The following is a 21,893-nucleotide window of genomic DNA, read 5'->3' on the forward strand; positions in this document are numbered from 1 at the left end:
TCCTAACTCTGCCTCCCAAGTGCTAGGATTAAAGGCCACAACACCTGGCTAGCTTTGTCTTATAAAAACTACCCAGGCACCTTCATTCTGAGGATTTCAGCATTTTTGGCTTCTCGGTCTTCATTTAGCTTTGTTACAAGGTGTTGCAAAGAAGTCTTAGAGGCTCTTCCATCTTCTATCTCTTGTTCTTGGGATTCCAGGAATTTTGCCAAATGTGCTTGAAATTGAGGTGGTGTTTTAGGACTCTAAAACAAAATCACATTTCATCCACATGGTTGTTAGGTTATGTAATGAAGATTTCAGTTGAAGTCTACATATTTAACACAGAATGTGCATTTACATTTAAAAGCTAAGCTCCTAGTGTATGGTATATGTTAAGACACAAGCAACTTATTTATTTGAAAGAGAGAGACAGAGAGAATGGGTGTACCAGGCTTTACATGGGCACTAGAGAACTAAACCCATGGCAACAGGCTTTGCAAGCAAGTGTCTTTAACCATTGAGCCATCTCTCCAGCTCACTTAGTTTATTCGAATACTTGTTCAAGTGAAACAAAATATTGGTAACTTTGCCAAGTAAAAAGTAAACTGAAGGTGTTTGTGAAGATCTTTTTCTTTAAAATAAAAAAGGTACAGCCTTGCTAATTTCCAAATTTTCATCACTTAGAAACTGTTTCTTCTCTGAAATGCTCTTTTTTTGGAAAGTACCTGTGGATATTCAGCAGCAGAATCCATCACCTGTTCTAGTTGCCTCATTTTGAAATTATATTCATTCTTCTTCTGTTCTATTTCTTCTTTCTCTTGGTTTAGCTGGGAAAATTAAACAAACAAAAAGATAATGTGGGAACAGATAACACATGATCTAATTAAAAAAGATAAGCTTCCCCCATCATCAGAGAAATACATATCAAACTTAATGAGATATCACCTTATATCTGTTAGAAGAGTGGGTTTAAAAAGGATGACAGAGGGCTGGAGAGATGACTTAGAGATTGAGTGCTTGCCTATGAAGCCTAAGGATCCCAGTTCAAGGCTTGATTTCCCCTAGTACTCACGTAAGCCAGATGCACAGGATGGCACATGCATCTGGAGTTTGTTTGCAGTGTCTTGGAGGTCCTGGTATGCCCTCTCTCTCTCTCTCTCTCTCTGCCTCTTTCTGTCTGTTGCTCTCAAATAAATAAATAAATAAAATTGATGACAGAAGCTAAGTGTGGTAGTGCACGCTTTTAATCCCAGCACTTGGGAGGTAGAGGTAGAAGGATAGCTGTGAGTTCGAGACTACATAGTGAATTCCAGGTCACCCTGGGCTAGAATGCGACCCTACTTCAAAAAAGCCGGGCGTGGTGGTACATGCCTTTAATCCCAGCACTCAGAAGGCAGAGGTAGGATGATTGTCATGGGTTCAAGGCCCCCCTGAGACTACAGAGTGAATTCCAGGTCAGCCTGAGCTAGAGCGAGACCTTACCTCAGTGGGGAGGGGGTGGGGGGAGGATGACACAGATAGATGTGTCAGTGAGAACATGAAGGACAGGGTCTTTGTGCAGTTAGGGAATGTAAGTCAGTATAGGCCCATAGAAGATGGTATGGCAGTTAACTACAAAACAAAGCAGAACTCCCATATGATGAGCATTCTCACTTCTGGTGTACATCTATAGGAATTGAGTATGTTAAAGAGATATCTGAATCCCCAAGTTCACTGCATCCTTATTCTTGTAAACCAAATTACAGAGCAAACCCAAATGTCCATCAACAGATGAATGAATAAAAGAATGAGGTACACATGCACAATGGAGCACTAGTCAGCTAGCAGCAACATGATGAAGAACCTAGAAAAGGTTATGTAGCCCAGTGTGCTGGTACAAGCCTCTAATCCCAGCACGCGGGAGGCAGAGGTAGGAGGATCACCGTGAGTTCAAGGCCAGCCTGAGACTACATAGTGAATTCCAAGTCAGCCTGGGCTAGAGAGACTCTACCTCGGAAAACTGAAACAAATAAAACACTGCCGTATGTGTCAAAGAGCTAAGGCAAAGAGGGAGGCAACCGAGGAAACTCAAATTCACAGTCCACAGAGAAATGACAGAGTCCCTGACACTTCCTACCTTTTGTACAGCAAAACTTAGCTCAATCAGGAAAGTCAGAACAACATCAACCATGTGTCTGCCTGCTGTGGTCTGGAGTGATGCCAAGGACATGGGTCTCACCTTGTGCTGAAGTTCCTGGATCAGGGCCTCCTTCTTGGTCAACTCTTCCTGCGCAGACTGTAGCAACCCTGAGTGCTTTTTAGAGGCCTCTGTGAGCATGTTCAGCTGCTCAGTGGCATGGGCTAGATCTTCACATAGCATATCCCTCTATCAAGGAACAACCCGCACAAAAGAAAAAATTCCTTAATTAATTGTGGCACTGATACAGGTTCACAAACCAGTACTATGTACAATTTTTAATGGTAAAAAACTATTTATAGCCAGGCACGCCTTTAATCCCCACACTTGGGAGGCAGAGGTAGGAAGATCACTGTGTGTTAAAGGCCACCCTGAGACTACATAGTGAGGTCCAGGTCAGCCTGAGCTAGGGTGAGACCCTACCTCAAACAAACAAAAATTTAGTTTTACTTTTTATAAAACATACTTATTTACTTATTAGTGTGTGAAAGAGGAAGATAGAGAGAAAAAGAATGGGTGTGCTAGGGCCTCCTGCCACTGTAAACGAACTCAAGACACATGTACCATTTTGTGTATCTGGCTTTAAGTGGGTACTGGACAATCTAACCTGGGCCATCAGGCTTTGAATGCAAGTGCCTTTAAATGCTGAGTAATCTTTCCAGCCCTAATTTTACTTTTTGCTTATGTACTAATTCATTCATTTAAAGACTCCTCAACCAGTTAGTACTTTATAAGCAGGCCTAGAGGTATTATTATAGTGTACTCACACAGGTCTCCTGGTTGAGGCTAAGTCACACTCCTCTCCCCCTCAGGATTTTAGAGCTGATCTCCTTAGGTAAGACTTAAGACACAGAGCTTATATATTGTCTCACCAATTAGCCTAGGTTTTTACATACTAGACAGTAATTAGCTATTTAGAATGCCCCTTCCTCAGGCAGCTGGGAAGGAGCTGAGGCATTTCTCAGCGAAGCCTCAGAGAGAGAAGTTGGTGGAGAGTGGCAGTGAGAATGAGAAGCCCTATAGGTTACGTCCATAATTCTCACTTATACAGCATATAAGTCACTACCAAATTAGATCAGTCTGGGGCTGGGGGTGATGGCGCACACCTTTAATCCCGGCACTCAGAAGGCAGAGGTAAGAAGATTGCCATGAGTTCAAGGCCACCCTGAGACTACACAGTGAATGCCAGGTCAGCCTGGGCTAGAGTGAGACCCTACCTTGAAAAAATAATTAGAGCAGTCTGCTTATATTTCCTTTCTAAATGTGTGTGTATATATAATTTAAAAAAAAAAAAAGGGAGGACATGATATATCATTTTCCCATGTATTATTCACTCTATCACGTAGGTTTCACTGGTGGGCTGTTTCTTCTGGATCTCAGTATAATCCTAACTAAATATTTCAGCTCATTGGAATTTTTTTAAAACTATTTTATGCACTTTACTCTCATATGTGGATTATTTCTTTAGGTTCATTTTCTAAAAGTACAAGCTCAAAGCACAGGTAAAAACTTTTTTTTTTTTTTTGAAATAGGGTCTCACCTTAGCTCAGGCTGACCTGGAATTCACTATGAAGTCTCAGGATCACCTCAAACTCACGATGATCCACCTACCTCTGGGATTAAAGGCATGTGCCATCATGCCCAACCTGACAAAAACTTCTGAATAAGATTGGCTGCTCTAACATGAGTAATTGAGATCCTGTGATTTGATTCCTTAGCACCTATGTAAATAGCTGGGAGTGGCCATGCATGCCTGTAACCACAGACCTGTGTACTTCAGTGCTGAGCCATTTCTATAGCTCATGAATGGAATTTTCTGTTCCATTATTAAGCTAAATGGCTATTGTTAAAGTCCTTTTGTTGTTCATTTATTTTATAAGCAGGATCTCATATAGCCCAGGTTAGCCTCAAACTCACTTTGTGGTTGTGGATAACCTTGAATACCAGATCATCCCATCACCAACTGGATTATAGTGCTGGGATTACAGGTGGGTACAACCACACCTAGCTGAAGTCATTATTCTAACAGATATTTAATTAGTCCAGATCCAGAGTTTTCATGCAGATACGCATTGGCAAGTAAGAGTCATTTTCTCTCAATCTTAGAATATTTGTAATCACACTAATTCTTCTCATTTAATTTCACTGGCTAAGAACTCACATTGTTGAAAAATCATGTTAAATACAAATAGGATTTGAATAACTCCCCAACTACTACCAAAAAATCATAATAAATAATTGTGGGTTGGAGAGATGGCTTAGCGGTTAAGGCACTTGCCTGTGAAGCCTAAGGACCCAGGTTCAATTCCCCAGACCCACATAATCCAGATGCACATGGTGGCACATGCATCTGCAGTTCCTTTACATTGGCTAGTGGCCCTAGAGCCCCCATTCTCTCTCCCTTCTTTTCTCTTTGCCTCTTTCTCTTTCTCAAATAAATAAATAATAGAATTACAAAGGAACAGAAGCTAGCTATTTGTAAGGTTAATTCTACTTGTGTCATAAAAAACTTAATTTTTTAAAATTATTGCTTTGGCCAGGCGTGTTGGTGCACGCCTTTAATCCCAGCACTCGGGAGACAGAGGTAGGAGGATCACTGTGAGTTCAAGGCTACCCTGAGACTACAGAGTGAATTCCAGGTCAGCCTGGGCTAGAGTGAGACCCTACCTCGAAAAAACCAAAAAAAAAAAAAAAAAAAAAAAAAAAAAAAAATTATTGCTTTGCAAGGAGAATGAGCATGCTGGAACCTATTGTCACTACATAAACTCCAGACCACTTTGTGCATTTGGTTTTATGTGAGTACTATCAATCTGAACCCAGGCTGCCATACTTTGCAAGCAAATGCCTTTAACCACTGAGCCATCTCTCCAGCCCTATTTTTATTTATTTTTTTAAAAATATTATTTATTTATTTACTTATTTGACAGAGAAAGAGGGAGAGAGAGAATGGGTGTGCCAGCGCTTCCAGCCACTGTAGACAAATTCCAACGCATGTGCCCCTTGTGCATATGGCTAATGTGGGTCCTGGGGAATTGAACCTGGGTCCTTTGACTTTGCAGGCAAACGCCTTGACTGCTAAGCCATCCCTCCAGCTCTTTTTGTTTATTTTTATTTATTTATTTGAGAGGAACAGAGAGAGAGAGAGAGAGAGAGAGAGAATGGGCATGCCATGGTCTGCAGCAACTGCAAACAGACACCAGATGCATGCAACCCCTTGTGTATCTGGCTTCCTTGGGCCCTGGGGAATTAAGCCTTGAACCATGGTCCTTAGGCTTCACAGGCAAGCACTTAACCACTAAGCCATCTCTCCAGCCCTATTTTATTTTGGTTTCCTGAGGTAGGGTTTTGCTTTAGCCCAGGCTGACCTGGAATTCACTATGTAGTCTCAGGAGGACTCAACTCATGGCAATCCTCCTACTGCTGCCTCTCAAGTGCTGGGATTAAAGGCGTGTGCCACCACACTAACTTCAGCTCTAATTTTTTTTAAGAATACAGGCAAAGGGAAAGAGCCACCATGAACTCACCATTCAGCCATCCCTATTCACGTAGCTTAACTGCACTTCCATTTTTCCTTTTTCAATAGACACATGGAACAGAACTTGTAGCCCATGTTTTAAACCTTGTAGAATGCATTAGCTTGTGGCTTTTCTGTATATATATTTTTGTATTTTTAAATTTATTTATTTGAGAGAGAAAGAGAGAATATGGGCGCACTAGGGCCTCCAGCCGCTGCAAACTAACTCCAGATGTGTGTGCCACTTTGTACATCTGGCTAACATGGGCTTTGGGGAATTGAACCTGGGTCCTTTGGCTTCGTAGGCAAGTGCCTTAGCGACTAAGCCATCTCTCCAGCTCTTGTGTATAATTTTTCACTGGCCTTGAAAGCATCCCATCTAACACATATTAAGCAGCCTGCAAGGTGGAAGACACCTCCCTCCACAAATATATATATTGACAAGTAATAAAGCGAAAAAGCTGTGCGATGTTGGCATCTACCTCGATGTCCTCAGAGAGTATTCTTAGCCTAAGGGTTTCTTTTAAGTCCACGATGTCCACTTCCTGCTTCTTGATCAACACTTGGCTCTCTTCTTTGTCAGCCAAAGCAGCACTGTATTTGCTCTGCAGAGAAGAAAGTCATGACACAGATGCAGTCTACTAGGTCACCTTCTCTGTACACTAAAACCACTGAACAATAGTCTAAGTTCCAGGCAAGGACCAGAGTAACACCAGCTAGCTGAGCACATACTTCTTAAGAAAGGCATGAAAGAATACATGTATGTGGCAAAGAGAAATGGTAAACTCCCACTGAAAAAAGCACCTAGTTTTATCATCTTCATCATACTGCCTGTGGAAATAAATGTGGAAGGCAACAAGCTCCCCTTAGAGTATAAAAGATAAGAATGAAAACCTTGACTGTCACCCAAACAGAGGAAGAAACATCAACGTTCAATTTAGATGTATGCAGGAACTGTCATTAAGTCTAGTATTGGAGAAAGAAACCCACTGTCCACATAATGTCCCTGCAGTGTGTTGTTTTTCTCCTGAGGAAACTAAGGAGTACTATATTAGCTTTAAATATGACAGAGAATACCCTGTGACAGTTTGTTTCTAGTCAGTAATTCCTGCTTGGCACACAGAGAACACTGTTCCAGGCCAAGAACCTGGAACAGAAGTTGCTGCCTGCCCTGCCTCCTGGAGGTATGCACTCTTCACAGAAAGGTCCCACATGTGTCAGGAACCACTGGCTACTTCCAAACTTATTCATCATACAACCTTTTCTTTCTGGTAAAATGAACAGCCTTTAAATCCCTTCAAGAGTCTATGAAGTGTCTCCCATTCACAATTGAATATATTCTTGGTGAATGAACTTACATTTAAGTCCTGCAGTTCTTGTCTCAGGTTGTCTATCACTTCTGCCTTTTCACCAGCTGATGTCCTCAGCTCCTGAATCTGGCTCATGAGGTTAGCTACAAGTTCCTGATGAGGACAGAAATAACACCTTTAGAACCAGTCCCACTAAGGAAATAATTTTTAAATAATAGACTATTATGGAGTGAATGTGAAATTTCCCCCCAGGATCATGGGTTTGAACACTTAGTCCCCAGTTGGTTGTGCTGTTGTGGGATGATGCTGAATGTTTAGGAGTTTAGAAGCCCAGCTGAAGGAAGTGGGTACTAAGTCAGGCCTTAAGAGTTATAACATGGGCCTCAATTTGGCCTAGATTTTCTGTGCTTTTTGTAACAAAACATGCTAATGCTACCACAGAGTGGTCCACTTCTCTATGGGAATTGTACCCCTCAAACATAAGCCAAAATAAATTCTTCCTCTATTAAGCTGTTTCTGTTGGGTCAATGGTCCTAGAAATTAGAAAAGTAACTAATGGATAAATCATTTATCTTACCTAATGGCATTATGAGAAGTATTACTTGAGAAAAATATCATGTCATATTCTATTATCGAAATCAATTTCTATTTTATTTCATCAATAATTTTGGTTTATAAATGAATAAGCTAAATTGAATTTTATATATATATAAAACAAGCAGAGACAGAGAGAGAGAGAGAGACAGAGAGAATGGGCATACCAGGCCTTCTTGCCTCTGCAAACAAACTCCAGACACACATGCTATTTTGTGCACCTGGCATTTGTGGGTTCTTAAGCTTTGCAGATAAGTGACTTAACTGCTGAGTCATCTCTCTAGTCAAGGATAATCTATTATTTATTTTATTTTATTTATTATTATTTATATTTATATTATATTTTATTTATTTATTTTTTGAGACAGGATCTCACTTTAGTCCAAGCTGACCTGGAATTCAATATGTAGTCTCAGGGTAGCCTTGAACTCACAGCAATCTCCTACCTCTGTCAAGTGCTAGGATTAAAGGCGTGTGCCACAACACCTGGCTTATTTTGCTCTTATAAATTAATAAGAAGCTAAGCCTCTTGTTTTTGGTTTTGTTTTTTAACCTGAGACTGAGTCTCATTATGGAACTCATGCTGGATTCAAACTTGTTATATAGTTCATGCTGGCCTGGAAGCCCCAGCTTTTCAGAGTCCTTGGATTACAGGCATGTACCATTACATCTTTATAGAGAGACATGTTATTTTGATGTTTTTGGTAAAGTAAAAACCACGGATTTGGGAACGTGTATCATCAAACTTAACAGTCAATAACAAAAGGTCATCAGCTGGGTCATGGTAGCACATGCCTTTAATCACAGCACTTGGGAGGCAGAGGTAGAAACACCATGAGTTTGAGGCCACCTGAGACTACAGAGTGAATTCCAGGTCAACGTGAGCTAGAGTGAGACCCTACCTCGAACCCCCCCCCCAAATCATAATTATTAAGTTACCTAGTTAAAAAAGTAGGGGGCAGGGTGTATTTAAAAGTATTGTTATAGGGCTGGAGAGATGGCTTAGTGGTTAAGGTGCCTGCCTGCAAAGCCAAAGGATACCACTTCGATTCTCCAGGACCCATGCAAGCCAGATGCACAAGGGGGCACATCTGGAATTCGTTTGCAGTGGTTAAAGGACCTGGCGTGCCCATTCTCTCTCTCTCTCTCTGCGTCCAATAAATAAATAAATAATAAAAATATATTTTAAAAATATTGTTATAGGGCTAAAGAGATAGATGGCTTAGCAGTTAAGGCACTGGCCTGCAAAGCCTAGGGGCCCATGTTCAACTCTCCAGGTCCCACATAAGCCAGATGCATGAGGTGACACAAGTGTGCAAGGTGGCACATGTGCACAAGGTAGCGCACATGTCTGAAGTTCCATTACAGTGGCTGGAGGCCTGGCATGCCAATTTTCTCTCTTACATTAAAAAAAGGCCAGTCTGTTGGACTTGCCTCAAAAACACTAACTAACTAACTAACTAACTAAATAAATAAATAAAAATAATATTAGTTACAACAAGTAATGCTGGCATATGCCTTTAATCCCAGCACTCTCAGGAGACAGAGGTAGGATCATAGTAAGTTCAAGGCCACCCTGAGACTCTTATGAATTCCAGGTCAGCCTGGTCTTGGGCAAGACCCAAGTGGGGGAAAAAAAAGTTATGGAAGTGACTACAGTCATTTGTACACGAGGTTATGTGAAAAATTAAATAAGGGCTGGAGAGATGGTTTCGTGGTTAATGCACTTAACTGCAAAGCCAAAGGACCTCCGTTTGATTTTCCAGGTCCCGCGTAAGCCAGATGCACAAGGTGGTGCTTGCATCTGGAGTTCATTTGCAGTGGCTGGAGGCCCTGGTGCATCCATTCTCTCTGTCTCTACCTCTTTCTCTCTCTCTCAAATATATAAATACAGAGATATTTTAACAAAGAAAAGCTGGGCATTGAGGCACATACCTTTAATCCCAGCACTCGGGAGACAGAGGTAGGAGGACTGCTGTGAGTTCAAGGCCACCCTGAGACTACATAGTGAGTTCCAGGTCAGCCTGAGCTAGAGTGAGACCCCTACCTCAAAAAACAAAACAAACAAACAAAAAAATTAACTAAGTGGAAGACCCTGTTCTCTAACACCCTTGAAGATGAGTGGGGCCTAATTGTACATGGGTTAGAACCAGTCACCTGGAAGTAGAAGATGACTGACACGAAAACAAGAATGTCCAACTAGCATTATAAAGAAAATGTAAAGCTGGGCATGGTAGCACATGCACTTACAGCATTTGGGAAGATGAAATAGGAATATTAAAGTGAGTTCAAGGGCAGCCTGGGCTACAGAGTGAGTACCAGGTCAGCCTCAGTAGAATACGACCCTGCCTCAAAATAAAATAAAATTAAGGAGCTAGAGAGATGGCTTAGCAGTTAAGGCATTTGTCTGCAAAGCCAAAGAACCTTGGTTTGACTTCAGGACCCAGATAAGCCAGATGCACCAGGTGGCACATTCGTCTGGAGTTTGTCTGCAGTGGCTAGAGGCCCTGGAATGCCCATTCCCTCTCTCAAAAAAATAAACAAAAATTTTTAAAAGTAAATAAATAGAAAAACTAATAAAAGCCAGGTGTGGTAACACACACCTTTAATACCAGCATTCAGGTGGCAGAGGTAGGAGAAATGCCATGAATTTGAGGCCACCCTGAGACTACACAGTGAATTCCAGGTCAGTCTGGGCTAGAGTGAGACCAGACCTTACCTTGAAAAAGGGAAGTGGAAGGGAGGGGAGAGGAGTTAAGCAGGTAAAGCCAGGCAAGGTGGAGCATACTTCTAAGTCCAGTACTCCTGTGAAGGTTAAGAAAGGAAGATCACCTACGTTTGAGGCCAGCCTAGGGCTACAACATGAGTTCCAGGTCAGCCTAGGCTAGAGTGAGACCCTGCCTTGAAAACAACATAAACAAAAAATAATAAAAGAAAATACAGAGGCATACAGCTTCCAATTTCACTTACCTTATCAGAATCTCTAGACTTTTCCAGAGAACTAATCATATTTTCAGTAGCAAGCAAGCTCTCTTCTAGTTTCTGTACTTGGGCCATCTATTATGTAGAAAAACACTTTCAGAAAAAGAAATATATATATATATATTTTAAATAGTGTCTAATCTTTAAAAAATATATTTTATTTATTTAGTTGCAAGCAGAATGAGACAGAAGGAGGGACAGACAGAGAGATAGGGCATGAAAAGGAACTCCAGATGCATTACCACTTTGTGAATCTGGCTTTATGTAGTTACTGGGGAATTGAACCTGGGTCATTAGGCTTTGCAGGAAAGCACCTTAACTGCTGAGCCACCTCTCCTGCCCTAGAAAAGAAATGTTAATCCCAGCACTTGGGAGGCAGAGGTAGAAGGATTTCCATGAGTTCAAGGCCAGTCTTGAACTTCAAAGTGAGTTCCAGGTCAACCTGGGCTAGAACGAGACCCTACATAGAAAAAAATAAAATAAAAAAAGGAACTAGAGAGATGGCTTAACAGTTAAGACACTTGCCAGCAAAGCCAAAGGACCCAGGTTCAATTCCCCAGTACCTACATAAAGGTAGAAGCTCAAAGTGGCACATGTGTCTGGAGTTCATTTGCAAGTGGCTGGAAGTCCTGGTAGGTCCATCTCTCTCTCAAATAAATAAACAACTGGGAAAAAGTCAGTATCTGTTTTTACATTATGAAGTCTATACTAATACCTGAAGAGCAATAGCTTTTGTCTCTACTAGGAGACCTGCTGCAGCTACAGTTACAGCCATCTGGGAGTTAGAGAAGAGCTCAAAGGTAGTAGTAGAGGCTTGTTGTAGTAGAACATGCCTATAACCCAATACTTGGAGGCAAACATAGGGAGATATTGAGTTTGAGAGCAACTTTCACTATGAAGTTCCAGGACAGCCTAAACTATATAGAGACCATATTTCAAATAATCAAGGACTAAGGATGTGGCTCAGTGTTAGAGTACTTGCCTAGCATGTACAAGGTCTTAGGTTTGATGCCCAGCACTGAAACAAAACAAAACAAAAAGCCAAAATCTCCACCTTCTATAACTGACTTACATATGGAAAGTTGAAACTTTTTTTTTAAATGAGAGCAAGAAGAAGAATTGGCATGCTAGGGCCTCCAACCATTGCAATCAAACTCCAAATGCATGAGCCATCTTGTGTGTATGTGTGACTTTGCACGCTTGTATCACCTTGTACATCTGGCTTATGTGGGACCTGGAGAGTTGAACATGGATCCTTAGGCTTCACAGGCAAGTGTCTTAACCACTAAGCCATCTCCCCTGCCCCTGAAACCATTTTAATAATAAGCCACTTTAAATAAAACTTTCAAACTTCAAATTCTAGATTCAGAATAATACTTAGAATAACAGGAAATTTACCTGCTGCTCACATTTGGCCATCTCTTTCTGTTTCTCTTGACGCACAGCTTCAAGAAGTTTTAAGATTTCTCTGGAAAAGATGAATGAATGGAAATTTAAACTGAGTATGTTAGTTTAAAAGAGAATACATGCAATTCAATTTGACTTTACTAAGTACATCCTAGGTAGAGGCATATTTCAGTGGAGGTTAGAAAGTTAAACTCATTTCTTTAGCAATTATTTAATGATAAATCATTTTTGTGCCACAACTGTATGTGTAGCTTTTGGTGTCTGGTCCTTGTTAACCAAACATATAGCATATATTGACTACTATCTACCTGTACTAGAAAGTAAAATCCATAAGCACAGGGATGCTTTATTGATTGATTTACTTCTAAACGCTCTAGCATTTACAGAATAGTACCTGGTGTGTTGGATGTGACAAAATATTGTTTTTATCCCAATTAGATATATGTTACACCTTCACCAATGTATATGAGAACCAAGAAAGTCATACTATGAACTCTACAATAAACTTATTCTTCTCACTAGTGATCATGAGACTACTGGTAGAGAGTCATTTGGAGGAAGTGGGGGGGATAGAGAGAGAGAGGGAGAGAGAAGACAATGACATTCTAAATGAGGAACCATAAAGGCAAAAGAGCAGCTAGAAAAGATTAGTAGAGACAGAAATAAAAATCATCCCCTATCTCCCAATAATAAAAGCAATAGTTATAAGTATATATATATGGTGACCTTTTTTTTGATTGATTAAAGTTGTACACCACCACGCCTGGCATATTGTGATTTATTTACAGCCACTCATGCAAAACTGGACAGTCATTCTTTTGCAGTGGCAAGAGACCCTGGTGTGAGCCGGGCATGGTGGCACACACCTTTAATCCCAGCACTTGGGAGGCAGGGGTAGGAGGATCACCATGAATTCAAGGCCACCCTGAGACTATAGAGTGAATTCCAGGTCAGCCTGGACTAAAGTGAGACCCTACCTCACACACACACACACACACACACACACACACACACACACAAGCCAGACACGTGTGTGTGTGTGGTTTCATTCTAGCCCAAGCTGACCTTGAACTCACAGCAATCCTCCTACCTCCACCTCCTAAATGTTGCACCTAAGTGTTTTCCACCAAACCTGAAAAATAAATTTAAAAGGAAACAATTCATTTATATGTGTTGTTATTTTGCACAGTTGGGAACTGAATTTATGCATGGCAGGCAAGTGCACTACTGCTGAGTTGCAGCCCCAGCAGAAAGTAACTCATTACAGTGTAGAAGGAAGATTACAAGTAAGGCTTGGGCGTAGTGAAGCAAGACTTTAACTCTAGAGCTCAGGAGGCTGAGTGGGAGGGATTGCAAGTTTGGGGCCAGCCTGGCTAGATAGCAAGACTTTATTCTCAAAAACCCAAAAGCAAGAATGTGGTTGTGAACAACATTCTAATCCATTAATGAAAAGGGTTAACAGCACTCACTTAGAGCTGCTTTCTTTGTCTTCTTCAAACTGTAATGATAATCTGCTATTGCGTTCTTTCTCTGCCTCAAAAAGCTCCATCAAATTCTAAAAACGACAACCTTGCATTAGATTATAAGTGACGGTTACTAGCAATGGGTAGTCAACAAACGCGCTGAGCACCCTCGTGTGCCTGGCGGGAGAAGTCGGGGAGCTATCGTGCTTGCCCCCAGGCAGGACCGCAGCCACAGACCTGGGATGTGCTCACCCACTACCACAATTCTTCACTTACATTGAGATCAGATTTCAGAGTATCATTTTCTTGTTTGCAGTTTTGAAGGCTTTTTGAAAGTTGGTCGATTTCAAACTTCATTACTTCTTGTAAGTGATCATAAGAATCCTGGAGGCAAGTGTGACTCTCAAGAAGCTTTTCATTTTCTAATCTTTACAGGAAAACATTTTTACAATAGTAAATGTCAACAGTGTGTTTCTATTTATGAGTCAGATTATTTAAAGTTCCATTTTCTCCATCAACAGATTGTTTCCACCTGACTGAAGCCTAGACTCTCATGGACTTGTGTGACACACTCATGATGCCTGTGTGAGACCCCCCTCCTGCCACATCATGGGCAGAAGCTCTTTGTATTTTCTGCTTCTCTTAATCTAATAAAGTCTCTCTAAACCTTAAAACATAAAAACAGAGTAGCACATGTCTTAATACAGTAACTATTTACATCTTGCATGTGGGTGCACACATGTCACAACATGAGCGTAGAGGCTGGAGAACAACTTCTTGGAAGTCTTCACCTTCCACCTTGTTTGAGGCAGGGGCCTCTGGTTTTTTGACACTGTCAAAGCCCATGAGCTTTGAGATTCTCCTCACTTTGCCTCCCATTGTCGTAGGTAGGTTGGGATATACACTACTTGTGTCCTTCTGTACAGTTCTAGGGATCTGAACTCTGATAGTCAGACTTCTGAAGGAAGACCTATTAGTTACTGAGTCATTTTCCCCGTCCCAGATTCCTTATATTTTTTTTATTTACTTGCATTCTTACAAGTTAACAAAACTTTTTGAGATTATAAGAGTTACTTAAAAAAAAAAAAGACTGGGCTGGAGAGATGGCTAAGCGGTTAACCGCTTGCCTGTGAAGCCTAAGGACCCCGGTTCGAGGCTCGGTTCCCCAGGTCCCACCTTAGTCAGATGCACAAGGGGGCGCACGCGTCTGGAGTTCGTTTGCAGAGGCTGGAAACCCTGGCACGCCCATTCTCTCTCTCTCCCTCTATCTGTCTTTCTCTCTGTGTCTGTTGCTCTCAAATAAATAAATAAATAAATAAATAATAATAATAAAAAGACACAAACAGCTTGTGGTAAAGGTAAGATTTATATTCAGAGGCTAAAACAAATATCAGATGTAAAAAATGACAGTACAGTCATGATGAATCACTAATAAATGGCTATTTTGCGTGTTATGCAATTTGAGTTGGATTTATAACACTTATACTTCAAGTATTCCCAAGTGTTAGCAACCAGACGCCTTGAACCAACACAGAACAACTCTACCTGATGTTGTCTAGCTGAAGCTGAGCGTGCATGTGTCTTTCAGAAAGCTGGCTTAGCTCTTTCTCCTGACTCTCTTTGAATGTACTATACTCCAATTTCGCCAAAGAAAGCTCCTTGTCAGCAGAATAAAGAACTACTCGAAGGTCATGCACCTCACTTTTCAAAACTGAAAAACAAAACAAGTCATCAACAGCTTCTTTACAAGTACTTTCTATGAAGAAAGCAAACACATTTGACAATTCTATTTTAAGTACAAACACATTGAACAACTAAGTGACAGGCAGTCAAAACCACTAAGATTTCTACTTTCTTCCTTTCCTTAGCTCACGATCATTCTTATGTTCATTTTTTTTTTTTAATTTTTGAGTAAGATTAAATGTAACCCAAGTAGGCCTCAAACTTGCTATGTAGCAAGGCTACCCTTGAACACCTGTTCCTCCTGCCTCAACCTCCAGAGCACTAGCGTTTACAGGTAAATAAACTCTACTCAGTGTATCTGAAAAGACTAATGAAAGGAAAACTAAGCTGAAAAAAAAAAATGCCCAGGAATCAAATGATATCCCCATATCTAGAAATTGTATATATTATCTATATTTATGCTTTACTTTGTTAGCATTAAAACATTCACTTTTCAAAATGAAGACCCCTCATCTGCAAAGCAGTTTAAACAAACTTTACGTAAACATGACAGATGACCTTTCCTAACCCATCATTACTTGTCACTATCTACAGATTCAAGTCAATTTGTTTAACAACCACCATCCAATCCAAACCATGGGACTGCAGTACATAAGAATAAAAAGTTGCCAGGCATGGTTGCTCATGCCTTTAATCCCAACACTCGGGAGGCAGAGGTGGGAGGATTGCCATGAGTTCGAGTCCACCCTGAGACTACATAGTGAATTCCAGGCCAGTCTGAGCTAGAGTGAGATCCTATCTCAGGGGGAAAAAAAAAAAAAGTAAAATGCGCCTGCATTCCAGTTCCTAACTGTTAAAACTTACAGTCATTCTTAGTCTGAGTGTCTTGAAGCTGCTTTTCGAGGACATGCAATTGTGAGAGATGGTCTTGCTGCTGTTTGGCCCAATCACTTCTTTCTGATGAGAAAAGCTTTGGGAAAGAGATGTTTACTGGAAAGGAAATACTGCCCACATTATGACGCACTGTAAGTTATTCTTTCTTTTTGGTTTTTCAAGGTAGGATCTAGCCCAGGTTGGCCTGGAATTCACTATGTAGTCTCAGGGTGGTCTCAAACTCACACCAATCCTACCTCTGCCTTTTGCGTGCAAGGAAAAGGCATGCACCACTATACCTGCTATTCTCTTCTTTTTCTTATTTCATTTTATTATTATTTTTTTATTTGAGAGAGGTAAAGCGGCAAAGAGAGAGAGAGAGAGAATGGGTGCACCAGGGCCTCCAGCCATTGCAAGTGAACTCCAGATGCATGTGCCACATTGTGCATCTGGCTTACGTGGGTACTGGGGAAACAAACTGAAGTTATTTGGCTTTGCAGGCAAGCACCTAACGGTGCACAAGGGGGCACTTGCATCTGGAGTTCATTTACAGTGGCTGGAGGCCCTGGTGCACCCATTCTCTCTCTCTCTCTGACTCTTTCTCTCTCAAATAAATAAAAGAATAATTTTAAAAAAATAATAAAAGTGGTTTTAAGATCTCTGACAAGAATAAATGTGGCTAGTCAGGCATTATGGTGAAGATGATCAGCAAAGTCCAAGATGACTATAGCTATGTAGATAGGCACCATTTTTTCTAAACAGACATCAAGGAAGCCACTGATCCTATCTACTAGTGGCCAGCATTCAAACAACTAAGTTCTGTTTTATTACCACAGCAACTTGCAAAGTTGACTAAAGCATAGTGAGATCACTTTCACCCTGCAATGCCCTTATTCTGAAGGTGTTTTGACTTTTGCTGGGGCTGCATTCCTGCCCTTACCTCCTGCAGTTGTGTAGAATGGTGCTCCAGTTTGTCAACATGCTGTTGAAGCTTCAGATTCTTACGTTCTTCTTCATCCAACTTAATTTGAAGAACACTCATTTGTTCCTAAAACACACACATTTCAATCACCAAAGATGCCTGGGATGGAATTCACAAAACATTTCATCTAGAGACAAGACAATAAACTCAAACCCACAGAAGAACAAATAGAATAAAGGCCTGCTGAAGGCAGAAAAGGTCAAAAGCTATCCTGATTATGGGGTTACCAAACCAGAGAGGGCTCTCTGTCCTAGGAAGGGCAAATAATTGAGATTTGGGTATTCTAGCCAATTCCAAGGATTACCGGACAACAAAAATAATATTTGGCCAGGTGTGGTGGCACATGCCTTTAATCCCAGCACTTGGGAGGCAAAGGCAGGAGAATCACCGTGAGTTCGAGGCCACCCTGAGACTACATAGTTAATTCCAGGTCGGTCAGCCTGAGCTAGAGTGAAACCCCACCTCGAAAAAAAAAAAAAAACACAACAACAAAAAAAAGATTACCAAACTAGAAAAACCAAATTTCACAAGTTATATCAAATAAATTAAAAACCAAGCTAAAATTTGACCTAAATAAGATTCTGTCAAGTACCTTGAATATCTTTAACAGACACAGCATTGCCATTTAAAATAGTTCTGAGAGGCTGGGGAGGTGGCTCAGTGGTTGAAGGTGCGTGATTACAAAGCCTGGTCCAATTCCCCAAGATCCATGTAAACCTAGCCACAAGAAGTGGTGCCCATTTGCAGGCAGACCCTAGCACATATGTACATAGCACACACACAAACTCAAATAAATTTAATTTAAAAACAGCTGTTTTCCAAAAATAGACTTTTATATCCCACACTTTAAAATTATAGGTGTGAGCTGGGCATGGTGGCGCACACCTTTAATCCCAGCACTCGGAGGCAGAGGTAGGAGGACCACCATGAGTTAGAGGCCACCCTGAGACTACATAGTGAATTCCAGGTTAACCTGAGCTAGAGTGAGACCCTACCTCAAAAAAAAAAAAAAAAAAAAAAATTAAAGGGATGTCAGGCATGGTGGCACACCATGTCAGATCCACATGAGGCCACTCTGAGACTACATAGTGAATTCCATATACATATAATCAAAATGATAGAAAAATACAACTTACACAAATGAACATTAAATATTTACTTTTTTTCTAAAACCAAAGCATTACCTGTACTGTTTGAAGCTCTTCAGAAATGGCCTCAAAAGCTTGTTCACTCATCTCTGGCGGAACTGGCTCATTTAATATATCATTATCTAATCTGCTACAATTTGGAGTGTATGGCGAGCCAAAGCTCCCCATTTCGAGGCTCAACGTTGGTACCATTCGAGAATGGAGCTGATAAGACTTGGTTGGTGTGGTTATAATCTACATAACAACAATGGTGAAAAAAAAACTATTAAGACAAGTTAATAAAATAGCATAGTCTTCTTGTGAACAGGAAGGATAAAATTAAAATTTTACATATCAAAAATTGGAAGAAACCGGGTGTGGTGGAGATTACCTTTAATCCCAGCACTTGGGAGGCAGAGGTAGGAGGATCGCTGTGAGTTCGAAGCCACCCTGAGACTCCATGGTGAATTCCAGGAATGGCTGGACTCGAGTGAGACCCTACCTCAAAAAACAAAACAAAACAACCCCCCAATAAAATAGGAAGAAATCATTTATAGAGAGAAGAAATATCCTGACCAAACAGCATAGAAATGAGCAAATATGAGTTCATCAATTCAATATGGTCCTATGGAAGTTTCTAAATATGGTTCTGAAAAAGAAAGTTGAGGGTTAGAGTGGCTCAGCAGTTAAGGGCACTTACTAGAAGACTGCTGGCCTGGGTTCAATTCCCCAGGATCCATGTAAGCCTCAAGCAAAAATAAGTACAATGAGCTACTGCTCCTTGTAATGGCAAGAGGCCCTGGTACACCTATTCTCTCTCTTTTCCTCCCTTCCTCCCTCCCATATCACACACACACATACACTCTCTTTCTCTCATATTACACACACACACACACACACACACACACACACACACACACACACATTCATTCTCACACACATACACACTCTGAGTTCCAGTCTGGGTTAGAGTGAGACCCTGCCTCAAACCAAAAAAACAAACCTTGAAGTTGGGGATAGTGGTACATACTCATAATGCCAGCACTGGGGAGGCTCAGGAACCTCAAATTTAAGGTCAGCCCTTATAAGTTACATAGTGTGTTCAAGGCCAGCCTAAGATATACTATGAGACTGTCTCAAAAACGGAGGGGTGTGGGGTTAGGGAAATGGCTCAGAGAGTAAGAATGGTTTCTTTGCAAGCATGAGGACTTGAGTTTGATCCTTAGCACTCAGGTAAAAAGCCTGGTATGGGAACTGGGAAGATAGGTGAAGTTAAAGGCACTTGCTCACAAAGCCGATCGGCCCATGCTCAATTCCCAAGCCATATATTTAAGTCAGATGCAAAAAGTGGTATAAGTGATATTTGCAGCAGCATGAGGCCCTGGTGCATGTGCTAGTACGTGCATGCAAGCCCACACACGTAAAATAAAGTAGATTAAAAACAAAATGGCCAGCTGCATATGTACATAACCCCAATGCTGGAGAATTGAAGGGGAGTAGGACAGAGACAAGATCACTGGGGCTTTCTGGTCAGCTAATCTAACAAGAAATGGCAACTGCAGAGCTGGAGAGATGGCTTAGTGGTTAAGGTGCTTGGTCACCAAGCCTAAAGACCCAGGTCTGGTTCCCCAGAACCCAAGTAAGCCAGATGCACACGCATGCATCTGGAGTTTGTTTGCAGTGGCTGGAGGCTGTGGCGCTCTCATTTGCTCTCTCTTTCATAAATAAAAATAAAATTAAAAAAAAATTAACAACACAAAGAAATGGCAACTCCAGGCTCCGTGAGAGGCTATCTTAAGGAAATATGGAAGGTAGAAAAATGACAGGGAACAAAGTCCTCCTCTGGACTCTGCGACCGTGCACAGGGGCATGTGCATCTGCACACAGACCACAAATCTTCCATTTGTGGTCGTTTGAACCAGATGTCCCCCATGAACTTATGTTTTGAGTGCTTGGTCTCCAGCTGGTAGCAATTTGTGAGGTAGAGCCTTGCTGGAGGTGTGTTGTTGGGTGCAGGCTTATGGGTGTTATAGCCAGCTCTAGCTTGCTAGGATCCAGTTCACACTCCCACTATTGTTTTCCACCTGCTGTGGCAGAGATGATGTACAGTCTCTGCTCATGTCATCCTTTCCCCATGCCATCATGATTTTCCCCTTGAGACTGTAAGCAAAAATAAAAACCGTGGCCCTTCATCAGCTGCATTTATTGGGTGTTTTGTCCTAGCAAGAGAAGGTAACTACAAAGAAAACTGGTACCAAGAATGGCTCACAGAAAATTGGTATCAGTGAAGTGGGTTCATTGTTGCTAGAAACCTGACTGTGTGGTTTTTGACTTTTTGAGCTGGGCATTAGTGGCACATGCCTTTAATCCCAGCACTCAGGAGGCAGAGGTAGAAAGATCACTATGAGTTCAACGCCTGCCTGGGACTACAGAGTTAGTTCCAGGTCAGACTGAGTTAGAGAGAGACCCTATCTCAAAATAAATAAATAAATAAGAAATAAGAAGATCCCATCTTTCAGCCATTAGATTGCCAAACATTAAAGTGCCTGGAAAAAATAAAATTAAATTAACTTAAAATGAAAGTGTCTGCTGGGTGTCATGGCATATGCCTTTAATCCCAGCAGTCAGTCAGGGGGCAGAGTAGGAGGATTGCCATGAGTTCAAGGCCACCCTGAGACTACATAGTGAATTCCAGGTCAGTGTAGGCTAGAGTGAGACCCTACTTTGAAAAACCAAAAAAAAAAAAAAAGTGTATAAGATGCAGGTTAGTAGTGACCACATGAGAAGAGGCACATGGTACACTTACCAGAGATTAGTACATAAGATGAACCTGCAATTAAATTATGGTCATCCCTAATTCAGAGAAAGATGAGGCTTACTTGAGAGGTATGGGGGGACTCAAGAGGGTCAGGAGTTCAAGGCCAGCCTCAACTATAGAGCAAGTTTGAGGCCAGCTAGTGCTACTATGAGATCTTGTTTCAAAAGAAAGAAAAAGAAGCTAGGCATGGTAGCGCACACCTTTAATGCCAGCACTCGGGAGGCAGAGGTAGGAGGATCACTGTGGGTTCAAGGCCATCCTGAGATTACATAATAAATTCCAGGTCAGCCTGAGCTAGAGTGAGACCCTACCTCTTGACCCTGCCACTAGAAAACATCAGGACAGTAGAGCCAACATGCATGGATTGCCATCCTTGCTTGAGGTAAGCCAGGCAGACTCACTTAAAAAATATATGTATATTTATTTATTTGAGAACAACAGACTGATAGACAGACAGACAAAGAATGGGCACTCCAGGGCCTCCAGCCACTGCAAATGAATTCCAGACACATGTGCCACCTTGTGCCTCTGGCTTACATGGGTACTGGGGAATCGAGCCTTAAACCAGGGTCCTTAGGCTTCACAAGCAAGTGCTCAACCCCTAAGCCATCTCTCCAACCAGAGACTCTCTTTTACTAATAAAAGAGATAACAGCACTGATATAAGACAGGAGCATTACTCCAGATGTTTGCTTACCTTAAGTGTTTCTGCATGTATTTTATTCAGTTGAGAAACTTCTTGGCGTTTGCAGACTTTTGTTGCTTCCAAAAGGTTTTCAAGATTCAAATTTGCTTTTTGTAAAGACTGAACTTCTGATTCCAATTCGACCTGCTTTTTCCTAACAGAAATTGTATAAATGAGTACTTCAGATAAGCAGTAATGCCAAACTTTTGTAAGGTATATTACAGTTCATGTTTTCACATAACAATCGTTTAAATCATAAATGCTTTCTCAGATCATTACTTTTTTTACAGCTGTCTAA

The 21,893-nt window shown here is 41.2% G+C and overlaps 1 protein-coding gene across 1 annotated transcript in view; it reads right to left on the reverse strand.

Annotated features, from left to right (window-relative positions):
* Positions 1-21,893, reverse strand: part of Kif15 (kinesin family member 15) — a 73,779-nt gene that overhangs the window by 14,229 nt on the left and 37,657 nt on the right. The window contains exons 16-29 of the mRNA XM_004662134.2: positions 21,608-21,749; positions 18,151-18,348; positions 16,925-17,032; positions 15,976-16,081; positions 14,974-15,139; positions 13,705-13,855; positions 13,435-13,520; positions 11,957-12,026; positions 10,547-10,633; positions 7,031-7,135; positions 6,155-6,277; positions 2,201-2,347; positions 708-809; positions 81-245 (exon numbers count right to left, since the gene is read on the reverse strand). Coding sequence (XP_004662191.2) covers positions 81-245; positions 708-809; positions 2,201-2,347; positions 6,155-6,277; positions 7,031-7,135; positions 10,547-10,633; positions 11,957-12,026; positions 13,435-13,520; positions 13,705-13,855; positions 14,974-15,139; positions 15,976-16,081; positions 16,925-17,032; positions 18,151-18,348; positions 21,608-21,749 — 1,756 coding nt within the window. The remainder of the gene's footprint in view (positions 1-80; positions 246-707; positions 810-2,200; positions 2,348-6,154; positions 6,278-7,030; positions 7,136-10,546; positions 10,634-11,956; positions 12,027-13,434; positions 13,521-13,704; positions 13,856-14,973; positions 15,140-15,975; positions 16,082-16,924; positions 17,033-18,150; positions 18,349-21,607; positions 21,750-21,893) is intronic.

This window comes from Jaculus jaculus, chromosome 17 (genome assembly GCF_020740685.1).
Source record: "Jaculus jaculus isolate mJacJac1 chromosome 17, mJacJac1.mat.Y.cur, whole genome shotgun sequence".
Lineage (NCBI taxonomy): Eukaryota > Metazoa > Chordata > Mammalia > Rodentia > Dipodidae > Jaculus > Jaculus jaculus.